General features: G+C 47.0%; 1 protein-coding gene across 1 annotated transcript in view; it reads right to left on the bottom strand.

Moving 5' to 3' along the window:
- Nucleotides 1-16188, bottom strand: part of ADD2 (adducin 2) — a 48557-nt gene that overhangs the window by 31480 nt on the left and 889 nt on the right. The window contains exons 2-4 of the mRNA XM_024756396.1: nucleotides 12394-12511; nucleotides 6549-6765; nucleotides 4683-4821 (exon numbers count right to left, since the gene is read on the bottom strand). Coding sequence (XP_024612164.1) covers nucleotides 4683-4821; nucleotides 6549-6731 — 322 coding nt within the window. The 5' untranslated portion in view covers nucleotides 6732-6765; nucleotides 12394-12511. The remainder of the gene's footprint in view (nucleotides 1-4682; nucleotides 4822-6548; nucleotides 6766-12393; nucleotides 12512-16188) is intronic.

Below are 16188 nucleotides of genomic sequence, written 5' to 3'. Positions count from 1 at the left end.
AAAACCAACCAGGCAAAGAAAAGTCTAAGGCAAATGGACAAAGAACACCCTCTCCGGGCTTGAACTCCGGACACGTGAAAGGTTCCTTCTCCACATTCCCTGACTCAGATACCCTGGTGTGCACCAACAAGATTTTCAGGCATCCAACTGTTTTCCTGGCAGCTGCTGATCAGTGAGGTGATGGGAATGCTGGTCAGCCCTATTTCTCTCTCAAAAGAAAGAGTATAAGGTCAGAGATATGAAAGTGATGAGAAAGAATATGATAGATATGGGAGACAAAGACCAGAGGACCTGGCGTATAAGTTATAAGTACTGATATAAGAAAAAAATTCAGAATTGAAAAAAAGACATATATATAAAAACTGAAAGAACTTACTGCATTTCAGGGGAGAAAAGTCCATTAAAAGAAAAGCCTACAATTATATGATATGCTTCCTGACACAGTCTTGAAATACAAGGGTAAGGGGGAAAATCCACAAGCACCTAGAAAAAAAATTGGTTACCTACAAAGGAACCAATAATAGACTGTTTCAGACTTCTCTGCTACAGCAACAGATGCCAAAGACAGTACTATAGGAGATTTACAAAAACTAACAAATACTACAATAAAGTGACACAAAACAGGTAAAAATAAAGGGACCATCAAAAGTATGCCAAGGCAAAAATAAACAAAAAGATAAATAGAGCCATAACATGATCAAAGTAGAAGCCAAGGAAAAGGATATTCTTTTGGACAAAAAGGATCATTTTGTAGGTCATTTTACATGGATTAAAGGCATAATCCATAATGAAGACATAGCTATAGAAACATGTATACTTTGAAAAGCGTTTCAAGATATTCAAAGCAAAAGCTATCAGAAACAGAGAGAAATGAACAGAAATCAAATACAGTGGGAGACATTAATTCTTTATAAAATCAAAAACAATAAATGAGGATGAAGATTAAATACTATGTCCCAGAGATGTATCATTTAAGTATGATATTACTAGGGCACAAAGAAAATCTCAATAAATCCCCAACACAGACATTAAGTAGGCTACATTGTCTAAACATAATGCAATAAAACTAGACATTATCAACAAATCTTTAAAAGAATACAAATTCCAACACTTAGAAATGAGAAAACACACCCTCGGAGTGTGTTTATTTTATTTTAGAATAAAAATAAAACCAAAACAGCAACTGCAAACTACCTAGAAATTAACAATAAAGGAAATACTACATGTCAGAATGTATGGGATAAGACCAAATTTATACTCAGAGAAAAAAATTCATAGTCTTAAATGCCTTTATTATTGAATTAAATATGAAAATAATCAAACCCATTTTATTCTATTGTAGAAAAACATAAAGAACAAAATAAACCAAAGAAGAGTTATGGAAAAGAATTAATGAGTATAAAAACAAAATCAGTAAATCAGAAAACAAGAAAGTTAGTAGAACCAATATGTAAATCCAAGAACTGGCTTATGTGAGAAGATCTATGAGGAAACCAACATCTGGATTGGCCAATAAAGAGGAAGTGGGAATACACAGCACCAGGAATGAGAATGGGATGTCATATCCACAGTAGAAGGTTTAAGTAATAAAAATAATATTGTAAATCAGGCTAATAATTTTTTAAAGGCACATGAAATGGATTATTTTATATGAATTACGACCAAAATTTACTCAAGAAGCAGCAAAATAAAATTTTAAAGAACTTTAAATGAAACAGAAAAAAAATGTTATCCAAATATTCCATATCTGGATAGCTTTACAAGTGAATAATAAATCTTAAAAGAGCAGAGACTTCCTATCTAATTTAAATTCCATTAGGGCAAAGAAATGGGTGGGGATCACCCTGATTCATCTTAGGAAATTATAGTCTTAATGCCAATACTAAACAAAGGCTGCCCAAAAAGTGAACTGCTTTTTATCATGTGTGACTATGGATGCAAAAATTAATAAAATTCCAGCAAATCAAACCCAGAAGAGTATTTTTAAAAGAATGCATCAAAACCATGAATGATTTATTTCAGGAATGAAAAAAAGAGTTCAATATTCAGAAATCTATTAATATAATTCACCACATCAGGGAAAGAAAAATCAATAAATGCCCAAAATGCATTTTATAAAATTCAATATCCATTTCTGAGAAAAACCCATATTGAACTAGAATACAAAGATATGTTCTTAACATGATAAAGAATAACTATCTCAAACTCTTGTGGTAAAAAAATTTCCATTGAAGTCAGAAACAAGACAAGGATGATTACTCTCTAATCCATTATTAAACACTGTTCAGAGAGTTCTAACGGATGCCATGAGAAAACTGGAAAAATAAACCAAAGGGTAAATGTTGGATTGAAGGTTGCAAAATGACCATTATTTGCAGATTATGTGATTTTTCTATATACAAAGCCCCAAAGAATTGAGAACATACTAGAATTTAAGAGTCCAGTAAGTGGCTAGTTTAAATAATATATAAATACATATATCTCCAATGATTTCCCTAGATGACAGCTATAACCAGAAAAAAAGTTGATTGGAGAATCACTTAAAATGACAAAGTTACATAAAATTTCCAGGATAAACTTAACAAGAAATTAGTAAGGACTATAAGAAAATAACTACTAGCTTTTCTGATGGACATTTTAAAAGATTTAAATAAATAGAAGACACACATCATTTCTGAAAAGATTTAAAATTCATTTATGCACATATTTTTTAAGCACCTGTTATATGCCAGGTGCTACTTTTCTAAGTCCAGGACACTACTCTAACGGTGAACAAAACATACATATATCCTCCCCGCCATGGAGTTTACATTCTAATATAAAGTTGTACATTTATAAATTCTCCACCAAATTAATCTATTCATTTAATGTAATCCCAATCAAAATCCCAAAAGGAATTTTTTGAGGTGGATGGAGAGACGTGACAAAATACTTCTAAAGTAATTTTAAAGAATCAACTTAAACAATGGTGGAGAAAAATTGGCAAATGAATAATTAAGGGTATTTTATTGGACGATAAAACATAGGGAAGGTGTTTCTAAGTATGCAATCAAAAGCAGAAAACACAAAGGAAAATAATAATGGATTCAACTACATGGAAATTAAAGAATTCTGCAACACAAAAATATCATGAACAAAATTAAAAGGCAAAGGAGACACTGGAAAAAAATCTGCAATGTATTTGACAGATAGTAGGGAACTAGCCTTACTTTAGGATTTTTAAATCTGTAAGAAAAGAATATGCAAGTAGAAAAATTGGCAAAGGATGTGACAGGCAATTTAGTACAAAAAGAAAATCATGCCCAATATGTATATGAAAATATATTCAATCTCTATAGCAATCAAATGCAGATTAAAACACAAAGTACTATTCATCACCCATCATATCATGAGGATGAAACAAATGGTAACACAGACTACAGATCAGGGTGGAGGAAATGGGTACTCTTGCATTTCTGGTAGGAATGTAAATTCATTCCATCTTTCTCCAGGGTAATTTGGCATTATGCATTGCTGCCTTTAAAACATGCGTATAATTCAGTCTAGCAATTCTACTTCTAGTAATTATCTTAAGAAAATAGTCATGGATATACTCGCAGATTTATTTACAAGGATGTTTATTGCATTGTCATTCATAATAGCAAAAAGCTGGAAACCACCTAAAAGTCCAAAAATGGGAAACTGATTAAATAAACTGTGGCATATTCAGCCATGTACAGAAGAGTATACATCCACCAAAAATTATGCTATAGAACCATATTTTATTATGAGAAAAATTAGTCAAGATATGCTAAGGCTATTAAATTTGTATGTATAATGCGATTCCACTTTTTTTGGCATAGTCTGTATATGTTAAGAGAAAAAGGCTGGAAGGATATACGCCAAAATATTGATAATAGTAATTTCTTGGTTGTAAGAACACAGTACAGTAATTTTTATTACCCTTTCTCAACTATTTTCCTAATTTTCAACTATAATCCTATATTCATCTTGCTGAGGGGAAGTATTTTTCGATGTCTGTTTCTTAAAGGTTGTGGGCAGAGCTTCAGAGCCAAGGAAGATGTGTTCGTGCCTAGCCCTGGCTGCTCTTGGCCCTTGTCTACGGAGTCAGTTGGCCTGTCCAGTGGGGAGGGGTGAGGGAAGTCAGGGGATTGAGGGAAGATCAGCCTTAGGGCTGGATGCTGTGAGGACACAAGGATTTTCTTAGGTTCTGTGCCCATTGCTCGAGTAACAGAGAGCAGAATCCTAACTCTCCACTGTCCACTCCTGGGCCTCAAGCAGCGGCCGTGCAAGGGACCTTGAGTTGCAAAGCTCTTCCCTCCATGCTAATCCGCTTACGAGGGATCATACATAGGCCGCCCTGCCTCTCATTGCAGTGACATGGTGTCATCCTCCGCCCGCCCCCAGCAGAACCTGAACTAGGTTCTCCCTTAAGTCTCCACCACCCCCTGCCCTCCGATTTCTGGGCATCAGGGGTAATCCTCCTGGGGTCTTTAAATCGCAGCAGCATCAGAAGCAGAGGCAGGTATCTCTCTGGCTGCGGCCCAGCTCCCCCAGGTCTGTTAATGCAGCTGCAGCGCTCACTGCGTAGGCCGGCGGCAACCAAGCCGCTTCTGACTGCGCCTTTCCCTCCCCCACTTCCTCTACCTCTGCTCCTGGCAGCTCCCCAGCTCCCCACGTACTCATGGAAGGTGTTGGGAAGACTGCGTGGGAGGTGCTGGCCATGAAGTCCGCGATCTGCCGCAGGGCCCAGATGTTGGAGGAGTTGTTCCCCTTCTTCATCTGCTCCTGGATGAGGCCTTCCAGCTCCTCCCTGAAAGACTGAAGCAGGCCCCCGAGTCGCTGGTCCTCCCAGTGTGCCTCATGTGGGAGACAGAGGGCCCCTCTCCCAAGTGCCCACCCCTAGCCCTTGGGTCAGCTAGGCCAGGACCACATGTGGGATATCTAGGTCCCAGGGGGTACCGGGCAATCCCACTGGGACCTCAGGAGCCTCCCCAGACTGCTGTGTGGGGAGCAGTAAGGAGACGCTGGGAATGAATCCTGTTCCTTTGCCTCATGGGCAATACTCCAGACTCCTGGTCCTTCCTGTATCTCAGGGATAGCCTCGACCCCCTCCCCTGCCCATCCATCAGACATGGCAGGACTTCACTTCAGTAATTAAAAGACTTTTTAAAAAGCAGAATTGAATGAAAAAGTATGCCATCTTTCCTGTCCGCTAGCCAGGCCGATGGCTCTTCTGGGCCTCAGTTTCTTCATATTCAGGATTTGATGACCTCAGAGGTCACTTCCACTTCTGATGTCCTGCTACTCTAAGCCTGGCTTTTCAGACCATCAGGCCACAAATAGGGCATGCCTGTCCACCAGGTGGCAGCAGGGAACACTCAGGAGGAAATGGGGAGCCACTTAGGTGTTGGGGAATCTACAAAAGGACAGAAGAAGCATGACCTCCTCCTGTCCCCATCTCCTGCCTGAGAATAGAGTCCCCATCCTTCAGGCCCCCAAACCTGGGTTGGTACTAACTCTGCCACTTCTCCTAACCACACCCGCCATCCCTTCTAGTCTCCCTCAGAGTTTCTGTCATCCCAACGTTTTTAGCAGCTGCCATTTTCCTCCAGACTTCCCAACATGGTGTCACCTGTCACCAAGACCTCGGGCCCATCCCCCTTAGCACTCCTCTGTGAGGCCAGAGCATTCACAGTGTGCTCTCAACCAGGGTCTCAGAAAAGCCGGGGAGCGGCTGAGGCAGATCTCATCCTGGCAGGTACCTGGAGATGCCAGCTCCGCCCCTGAGCTTCCCAACACTTAGGATCATGCACTGTTGCCTGCGGAGCCCCCAGCTTTACTGCCCTGAGACTCCCCCTTGCCTCTGTCCACACTGCTCTTCCTCCCCCTCCGAGGGCCTGCACCACCCTCCTGCTTCACTGGTCCAGTAGGCCCACCCTCCACCCTCCATCCTCAACGCACCACCTGCCTCAAGGAAGAGCTCTGTGTCCACGCCAGGCAGGTGCCAGCTGACCTCCAGACTCCAGCCACGGCTGGGTGATCCGGTCTCGCCCGCTGTGCCCTCCACTCCCCCACCTCCTGGGGTCTTAAAGCCTTATTTACCAGGACAGAGCTCTTTGTGGCGTTCAGAAAAGGGAGCCCCAACCCTCCCACGTGGCGCCCCCCGGTGGCCGCTGGTTTACTCGAATTGTCACAGCTTTCGGTGAAGAGGGAAAGGAAGACTGGAAAATGAGGCTCAAGAAGGGGCACAAGAAACTGAGGTGGGGCTCCCGCCTGTCAGACCCACCTCCTCCCGGCACCGAGCCAAACCACTGCATGTAAACCAGGTTTTGCCCTCCGCCAGTGACTAGGGAGAGACACACACCCATGTTGCCAGAGCATCTTGCTCAGAGAGCTGAAAATTCCTCCGACCCTGAGCCAGCGGAAGCGGAGTTATTTATCTTTCAGGTTCACCGGCTGAATCAGCGTCCCCCTCATCTCCCCTCGCCACACCCCCTGCGGCCTCCTTTCTCCTCCCCCGCCCCGCCGGGGCAGACCCCGCTCACCGGGCTCTGCAGGATCATGGTGACACGCTTCTTCTTCTCCATCAGGTTGAAGTCCTGCCGCAGGTCCGCTGCACGGTTGCGAAGGCGCAGGTACTCGGGGTCGTCCTCGGAGAAACGATCGAAGTACTGCTGCCCCTGCGCGGACGGCGGGGAGGCGGCCTCGGGGACAGGCTCTTCACTCATTGTCCTGGTGGGTTTACAATCCACTCCTGGAATCCTGCAGAGAAAGAAGGAGGGTACTCCCAGTCGGGGTACGCGCCTCCTAAGGCAGAGGGCTTGGATTCGGGGAGATTCGCGGTGGGAGGCGGCTCTTCCATGGAGGGTGTGAGCGGGGCCGCGGGTTGGAGGGCTGGGCACCGCGGCTGCCGGCCTGTAGGGCGTCCAACGAAGTGAAAATGTGTCACCGGCTCGGGGTCCCCCGCCCTTCCCTGCCTGACCCTCCCGGCTTCGGCGGCCACACTCGGGTTCAAGTAGACGGGTCCTCCAGTGCGAGTGCGACCTGCAAACCTCTGAGGGCATCTTGTGATGCTTATCTACACAGTGTAAAGCTATTCACTGGGAATTCGTACTTGATCTAAAATGTAAACCCTCTAAGAAGCCTCCTAAAAACATTCTGTGGGAAATCCACAAAACTGAAAAGAGAACGGGTAACTTCTAAAAGGCGGGAAACGCTTTGAGCAGTGCTTTTCTTCACAACTTTGACTTTGCTCTTGTCTCTGGAAAAGAATTACTGCTGAATCGGTTTCTGTAAAACATGTCTCACCGGAGAATCAGATTCTTATTCTAAGTGTAAAAGAGGTGTGCAATTTTTATTAATGGAAAATAAGTTTCTCCTAAACCCCAGTAAATAAATATTGAGAAACAGTAAAAGAATAAACACCGGGCTTCCCTGGTGGCGCAGTGGTTGAGAGTCCGCCTGCTGATGCAGGGGACACGGGTTTGTGCCCCGGTCCGGGAGGATCCCACATGCCGCGGAGCGGCTGGGCCCGTGAGCCATGGCCGCTGGGCCTGCGCGTCCGGAGTCTGTGCTCCGCAACGGGAGAGGCCGCGGCAGTGAGAGGCCTGCATACTGCAAAAAAAAAAAAAAGAAGGCAAGTGCCTTGACTGAACAATAATTCGTTTTTGAACACAAGTACGGAGATACCAGCGAAAGAGCTTTACCTGGGGTCAGGGCACCTGGCTTTCATCCTTAACCTGACCCTCCCTCACTTTGCCTCCGGGGTCCCTCATTCCAGGAGATGGAGCCTCTCTTGTTCTCTCAGGGCAGCTGCTGCCCTCCCCAGATCCGATCTGCTCCGACCCCTCAGCTGATCCTGCTAGCCCAAGCCTTAGCCTTCATTCCAGCCAACAGCTCATTACGAAAGAGGCCTTGCTGACAACCAGGAAAGCACATTCTTGTTGTCCATGAGCTGTCTGTGATCTCTTCTTCCAGCTTCTGTCAGCACTTTACCCTCCACCTTATAGCTCCTCCGAGTGGGGTGGGCATGAGAAGTGGGAGTCCATCCCATCAGCCCAGAACACTCAGGTGATTGATTGATTGATTGATTTTATTATTATTATTTGCATTCTCCTTTGGAAAAGGCAAGTAACAAGTTCAAGGGAAGACACATGGGCAAGGTCCTTCGAGGGTCAGCTGAAGCTCTGAACCCTCGGCCTGGAGCAGGGATCTCAATCTTGGGTGCACGTTGGAATCACCCGGAGAACTTTGAAAAATACTGATATCAGAGATTCTAATATTATTAGTCCAGGGTGTGACCTGATCATCAGGAATTTTTAAAGTTCTCTGGGTGATTCTAATGGGCAGCCGGGTTGAAATACCACTGGCTAGATGTCAGTTGCTGTATCATTGCAACAGAAGGCATCCATTCCAGGTGCTGGTCATTTCTAGCAAGACCGCCAAGGTGGCACTGCCTCTCATGGCCGTCCCCCCTCCTCCTCCCACTGTATTCACCAGCTGCCACCACACACCTGACCTGGGGCAGCAAGAGGGCTCCAAGTGCCACCACCACCTGCTTTTACAAGTTTACAAAACCATGACGTCTGATCTTAATTCCGTCACTAATTAGTCAGCTCCTTGTGAAAGCCCTCACCAGATCTCCCCCAGTTAGCACCACCCTTACCAGCCATGTCGATGGGATGGAGGATGGAGAAGGGAAGAAGGAGTCACCTTGCAGGGGCAGCCCAAAACAAACAAACAAACCAACAGTCTCTAAGGATATATTTTGAGACATATTTGGCAGGTTGCTAAGATGTTTGAGGTTGTACTTAGTGACATGTAAAGGCAGATTCTTCATCTAAGTGAAGAGTGATCGAGTCCATCAGGGATGTTTCTGGTTGAATTAGCTCTGGACTAAAGTCAGCATCTGCAATGTTGCCCCAGTTCTGACATTCTCTAGTTCATGGACTTGGGCGAGTAATTTCCCTCTTTGGGTGTCACTTTGTCCATTCCTAAATTGGGGAGTGGACAGAATGGACCTCTGGGGCCCCTTCCAGTTCTGACACTATATGGAGAGAGACAGACTCATGTAGAAAAGGCAGAAGGATGGAGGATCTGGGTTTCCTGGAGCAAGAGACCTTCCTCCTGCATCTCCCCAGTTCCTCTTCCTCAAGCCAAATGCTGAAAGAGAAACATCTGCAAAGAGCACATATGACCTACTGACTGTTACCTTGTGGTTTCGTCAATCCCATGCATATGGGATGAGTTAAGAATACTTCACCCCCATCATGCTCCCAAACAGCTTCATCTCTGGAACTTGGGAAGAGAGAAGAGACCGCAAGGTCAAACATAATGGGAATGCAACGGAGCCATGCAGACATGGGGTCACCACCCAGGTTCTTCTGGGAAGACACCGCTGCAGACCAAAATTCTTCCAGAGGCATCGCCCCCCTGCATCTGTTCCCTTTAATTCTCTTGGGCACCTTCACACCCCCGAACCTTTGATGTTATTTTTAAAATAGCAACAAGCAACCCCCCAATGGATACACTGGATGTGGGCGTGGAGATCCCTGTGCCCCTCACAACGCCAAATCCCACTAGCTCCAGAACCACCTGAGCTGTCAGCTTCTCTGGGACCAGCACAGCCTGGTACTGAACCCTCCTGGACTAAATCCTTTTCATCCAGGCAGGAAAAAGCTGGTCCTCTCTCTTCCCTTTGGAGTGGCTGCACTTCCCAGGAATCAGGCTGTGAAGTCTCTGAAGTAGCTCTGGCCCACGAAGCATGAGGAACGAAGACCTTCCAGGCCCGATGGACAGGAACCTCCAGGCCTGCCTCCACTCGTTAGAGCCCAGCCCCACAGGGCTGCTCCAGAGGTGCTCCGATGGGGGAGGGGGTAGAAAATGGAAGCCCTGACTCCCTCACCACGACAGCTGGGGCCTGGGCAAACTCTTCGGTTTTGTGAACCAAAGGCATTCTTCTGTGCTCCTTCTTTCCCTTCCCGAAATGTTGGGAGGTGGCCAAAGTTGTGTGCAGCACAGCTTAGTGGTTAAAATCAAGGACTCTGGAACCAGACCATGAGTTCAAATCTTAGCTATGCCCCTTATTAGCTGTGTGATCTTGGGCAAGTTACCTAACCTCTCTGTGCCTCAGTTTCCCCATATATTAAACAGGGATTGCAACTATTTAACTTCTCTCTAGGTTGTTGTGAGGATTGGGTGAGTTAATGTATGTGAAGTAGTTCGAAAAGCTCCAAGTGCTATTAGCACCTGCTCTTATTATGTGTCATTTAGGGGCTAGAATCATCGTAGCACGAGGAACTCAAGTAATGAGAGGCTTATGATTCAATTGTAAACAGGTACACACCAAATAACTGTAATTATATGTTTTAGTCCCCAAACTAATTCAATCTTGAACTATATTAACAAAAAGGAAATCCAGAAAGCGACTGACGAGAATGCCTCGTTCTCTGACCGGATAGCGGGAACATGTCAACTGGGAGATCACAAAGGAAAAGGGGTGAGCAGGGTGCTAAAGATCATGGGATGCCGGCGCTTGTGAGGCCAGGTGCGGCGTCATAAAGAATAGAAGGGGCCTCTGGCCCCAGTTCCTGGCACAGAGCTTCAAAAACACATGGGATTTCTAAAACGTCCAAAAGACATTAGGAGTGTCTTTTCTCAGTCATCGTGAGCCCCTTTCACCAAGTCTGAGTTTTTATGCAAATGTGGTGACTTATGGTGGGCACTTAGATATTTCAAGGGAGGGACTGGCCACTGAGAAAGACCAAGCACATGATTAGAGGGTTGGAACTTCACCCTCATCCCAACCACAGAGGGAGGAGGGGAGAGGGGCTGGGGATTGCATTCAATCAAGTGGCAAATGATTGAATCAGTTGTGCCTGGTAATAATGCACACCGCCTTTAAAGAACCCTGGAGAGTAAGGCCAGGGGGAGCTTCCTGGTTGGTGAGTACATTGCTGGGCTGGATAGGGGCGTGGAAGCTCTGCACCACGCCCTCAACCCCCAGACCCTACCCTGCTTTTGTCTGGCTATTCCTGAGTTGGATCTTTTATAATAAAACTGCAATTGCAGTTATAGCGCTTTTGGTGAGTTCGGCGAGTTATTCTAGGGAACTATAGAAACTGAAAGGGAGGTTGTGGGAACCCCCAAATTTACAGTCAAGTTGGTCGGAAGTGCAGATGGCCTGGGGTTCACACCTGTAGCTGGCCTCTGAAGAGGGCGGAGCCTTGTTCATGACTTTGCCTTTTCTTACGTGCCCTTTTAACTCAGGGTAGTGTCAGAACTGGGTTGAATTGTAGGACATTCAGAGAATTGGTGACGGAATAACACCAAGCAACTTCTATTTGTGATTTATTTTCATTCCCAGGACCACTCTGTGAGGCAGACATTATTGTCCCAGCTTTACAGATTAAAAAAAAACTGAATCAGAGAGGTTAACTAACTTGCTGAAGATCACACAGATTAACAGTGGAGTCAGGATTTCAACCAGGCCTGTCTCTGGCCCCAGATCCTGCATTCCTCCACTCCAATTGTTCCTAAATATCTGCTGGACTGCCAAGTGGAAGAGGGATTAGGCTGATTCCTTAGAGCCTTGGGGGCCAGAACCAGGAATCAAGTGGTTACTGCAGGCAGGCAGGCAGATTCTAGCCAAGGGTGCGAGGGTGAACCTTCCACCAGCAGGAGCTGCTCAGTAACAAGAAGATGGGACAGGCTGCCTCGTTAGGTGGTGAGCTCTCTCCTTGGAGTCAGGGTGACTACAGGATGCTATAGTGGGGCTTCTGCCCTGCTCGGGGTTGGACCAGTGACCTCTAAGGTCCTTCTGATTCCACGGTAGCTCTTTTTCTTATTGAAGTGTGGTTGATTTGCAATGTTATGCCAATCTCTGCTGTACAGCAAAATGACTCCGTTTTAGACATATATACAATTCTTTTTTAATATTCTTTTCCATTATGATTTATCCCAGGAGATTGGATATAGTTCCCTGTGCTATACATTAGGACCTTGTTGTTTATCCGTTCTAAATGTAATAGTTTGCATCTGCTCACCCCAAACTCCCAGTCCACTCCTCTCCCTCCCTCCTCCCCCTTGGTAACCACAAGTCTGATCTCTACATGTCTGTGAGTCTGTTTCTGTTTTGTAGATGGGTTCATTTGTACCATATTTTAGATTCCGTATATAAATGATAGCATATGGTGTTTGTCTTTCTCTTTCTGACTTACTTCACTTAGCATGTTAATCTCTAGTTGCACATGGTAGCTCTTGAGTCAGCAGGATCGAGGCAGTTCATGGCGATGACCTGAGTGTCTGGAAGCTCATCCTGGTGAGATGGACCCAATCAAAAAGTGTGTCTCACCCCCCCCCCATCACCACTGAAAACTACCGACTAATTACCAGGAGGCTGGAGCAGCCTTGCCCCAGGCTGCCTCTTCTCAGCGCTCAGCCTGTACGCTCCGTTCCACTCCTGGGGTCGCCGATTGCATCTACAGGATCTCAAGCATCCGGGTAGAAACTGGAAGACACAAAACACGACAGATATCAGGGTGTTGTCTGCACCACCATGACTCTTCACCCTGTTTCTGCAGCACCATTAGCTGCTGATTTATTTTAAGGACTGCTGGGAAATTCTTGAAAATGAACTGAAGCTGAATTTTTTATTTTAAAAGCAAATTGTGTCTACAAAAAGGTAAAGAAAGCTTCATTATCTTTACAATCAGGATCAAAATTCCTTTCAAAGAGAGGAATTGGGAAATCCCTTTGCTGAGCGTTGGCCAAGGGAGCACAGAGGAGGGCGGCTGCTCTGTCCGGTGCAGGGAGCAGTATGTGGAACTCCGCGCAAGCCCAGAAAGCACACGCTGCTGGGCTAGAAGGGATTGGCCCCTTCCTGACACCCCCCAGAATACTTCACTAACAGCTACCAAACTCACAGATGCTGGTGTGACTGATTTTTGGATGCAGCCCAAAGAGGCAGAAGAAGCCCAAAGAATCTCAAACCCCAGGAAAGTGGGAGGGTTTCGAAGTTACACAGACCATGAATTGGTGGATTCAAGACAATGTCACCTACTGTTCAAGGAGAAGAAAGGCCCCAGCTAATACCTGGGTAACAGGACATAAAGTACTACTGAAGGAGGAATGTAAAGTTGTTAATGTCTTATTAACAAGGGCGAGTTACTAGTCCAAAACTCCTGGGGACCAAGGTCATCAAAGAGTTAATCATCAAAATGCTTTAGAATAAAAGACAAGTGACAGGTTTTTTTTTTTTTTTTTCACTTGGGTGCCTGTTGTTTAGACCCAGGGATGCTTGTCTCACCCAGAGCCAGTGTTCCATCCCCACTCCCATACCCACCCGCTCCGTGGCTCTGAGGGCCTGGCCCTGCCTGTCCTGCAGCTCAGCTCCACCCCAGACCCCATACCGCCCAGAAAGCAGCACTTGGGAAGACTAGTCTCACCCAGGAGGGGCAAGCAGAATTCGTCTCAGCAGGTCCAGTGTGTGTGAGGGAAACCAAGATGCTGCGTGGCCCCTGAGGCACAGCTGCCTTCTCAGCCCTGCTGGGCACTCGGGGCTCATCATTCCAGTGCTGAGAGGGCCCCTGAGCTCAGTCCCAATGGTCATGCCTCTAGTTAGGGACCTGGCAGTCGCTTTCAAAAGCTCTTCTCTATGCTCTATGTGTACAGCTGCCAGCTGGGGCTCTCCTCCCATGGGCCTCATTTTTAGCTAGAACAGGGTCACTGCCACCACTTAACGCTGCTTCTGTCCACTGCCTACCAATATGGGAGCCCTCCCTGGGGGGTTTGCTGACATACCTCTGGATGCCCTGCTTTCTATGGGTGGCCACTGACCCGCCTTAAAGACCAATCCTGCAGCCAGATAAGTTGTCTTACATGAAGCTCCAGCTCCCTCCCCTTCACCAACAGCCCCTGCCACAGAGATGTGAGGTTGTCCTGTCCCTGTTAAGGCTTGGATTTTCAGAGTCTGAGCTATTTCTTTTGTCCACTGAGAGAATTAAACTTTTGTCCCCAGAAGGAACCTATGCCCTTCAGGTAAGAAGAGAGACATCTGTCCCACAGAGAAGTATACACTGAATGCTGAATAATTCCCTCCTGATCTCCATCAGTGTTGAAATTCCACCATTAGTGTTCCATTCCTTGGGTTATAGCATTAACCCCTGATTACAATGAAAAAATAGCCCTGAGAGGTATTGTAGGCAAAGGCATTATTTTAAACACTCTCCAAATCGGTCAGATCTCTGATTGCAGTCAGGCTGGGCAGGGCCAGGAAAGGTACCAGATCAGCAAAAGAGGTCTGATGCCAGCGTCACTCAGGAGGGTCCAGCACCTGGGGCAGATCTGCGGTCCTGGGTGGGCCTCGGGGGATCCTGGCCTGACAGAACCCTCTGAGCTGTGCCTGCTGTGGTTTTGAGGCCAGGATCATGATACACGGAGTCTTCGGTTTCCCCAGCATGTGCTTCAAGAGGCGAGCTCACCCAAGCTTCCAGCCACCTAGGCCCCGTGGGCAGAGCTGAGAAGCAAGGGGTGCCCCGTGTAGTGAGAATGCCAGACCCCCTCCACCCCGGGGCTACCTGCTCACTACTCTCAGTGTGCAACCAAGCCGGCTGGAAGGCAGGAGCTGGGACACGAGATTTCAGCCCTAGCCAGCTGCTCACTAGACTGTGGCCTTTGCCCACCTGTATGTCCCACAGCCACCTCAAAAATGACCCGTCGGAGCAAACCATCACTCTGGCCAACCCTGCACCACAGCCTCCTTCCTCCAGCCAGCGTCTCCTTCCTGCCCCCCACCCAGCTGGCCACCCACCAAGGGCCCCAGAAGGCAGCCTTGTCCCCTCCCTCTTCATGCCCGGTGTACATACTCTGTCACCAAATTCTCTGGTTTTGTGTCCTAAATATCTCCCCACCCAGAGTACCACGCCCCAAATCAAGCCAGTGTCATCCCCATCCCTTTCATGGTCTCTGCCTAGCCTTTCCTCTCTCATACCCTCCAGCCAATCAGTAGCCAGAGTCACTATAATGCAAATCTGGCTCATGTCCATCATTGCCCTGTATCCGCCCCCACAACCCAACTTATCCATGGCTCCCCACCACCTGAGGCAGCGTTCCTGCACCTTTTTTTCTAATTTCTGCTCCTCTATCCAAAATTTAGTCAAAGTTAGACTGTATTACGAGAGTGACAGCTATCCTTTTTATATTTATCAAATAAAATGTTAACTCTGATTTTGCTCTTTTAAACCAAATGCGTGGCCCATGTTGGAAATTCAAACCAGCCCATTCCCGACCAGGGGACCGGGGATCATGTCTTTCTTTCTCTGGCCACTCCCTTCCTCTTGAGGACTGCACCCTGCAGAATGAAGGCCCTCTCAGCTGGTACACAAAGCCCCATGGGCCTCCCAGTGCCTGCCCCCACCCTCCCTGCCTAGCTCTGGGGGCTATTCCCGGGACCCAGAAGGCACCAGGCTGGTCCCCGTCTCTGTCCTTGCTGGTCTCTTCCTGGAGCACTCTTTCTTCTTTGCCTTCATCTCCCTTCGGCTCAGGTTGTCCTCTCCTCCCAGAAGCCTTCCCTCCACAGCCCTGTCCCTTACGCTCTCCTATCACCGTTACCCTCCTCTTTCATTCCATTTATAATCCGACAGCAACAATCTATTACCATGAGCTCCTAGCAGGCAGGGCCTGTGTCTTTGCCATTTCTCGATTCCTTGTGTTGCTATAGGGCCTGGTGCCGGGTAGGTGCTGATTAAATGTTATTTGAACTAAAACTCAACTAACGGTGAATTGGGAGGAGTTAGGGTGGTTCAGCAGAGCAGCACCGTCCAGGCCCTGGGGTCCCAGAGGTGAGTAAGGCCCTAGGGGAGTCCAGGGAACAGCTTGGGAGACAGACCCCTGAGCAGCCCATTTCAGAGTAAGCTGCTAATGGGGCGTGCGTGGCAGGCACCCTAGAGCCTAAATCACCTCCTCTAAAACAACATGTTCTTTTGTTACGTAACCCAAATGGCTGGGCCTGCTCTGGCAGCCGTTCTTCTTGCCTATTTTGAGACAGAATTCCGGTAATTGATTGGAACTCTGACAAAGCCAACTCCACAGTATAGCACCGATCGTGGCCACACGGAGGAGAAGGTAATAGACAACCTTGGCTCAGCCCCGCCCCCTTATCCCTCCCTCTCACCTCCTCCCTCCAGT

Source organism: Neophocaena asiaeorientalis, unplaced genomic scaffold, assembly GCF_003031525.2.
Source record: "Neophocaena asiaeorientalis asiaeorientalis breed wild unplaced genomic scaffold, Neophocaena_asiaeorientalis_V1.1 scaffold303, whole genome shotgun sequence".
In the NCBI taxonomy this organism is placed as follows: domain Eukaryota; kingdom Metazoa; phylum Chordata; class Mammalia; order Artiodactyla; family Phocoenidae; genus Neophocaena; species Neophocaena asiaeorientalis.
This window is presented reverse-complemented; position numbering and strand designations above follow the sequence as displayed.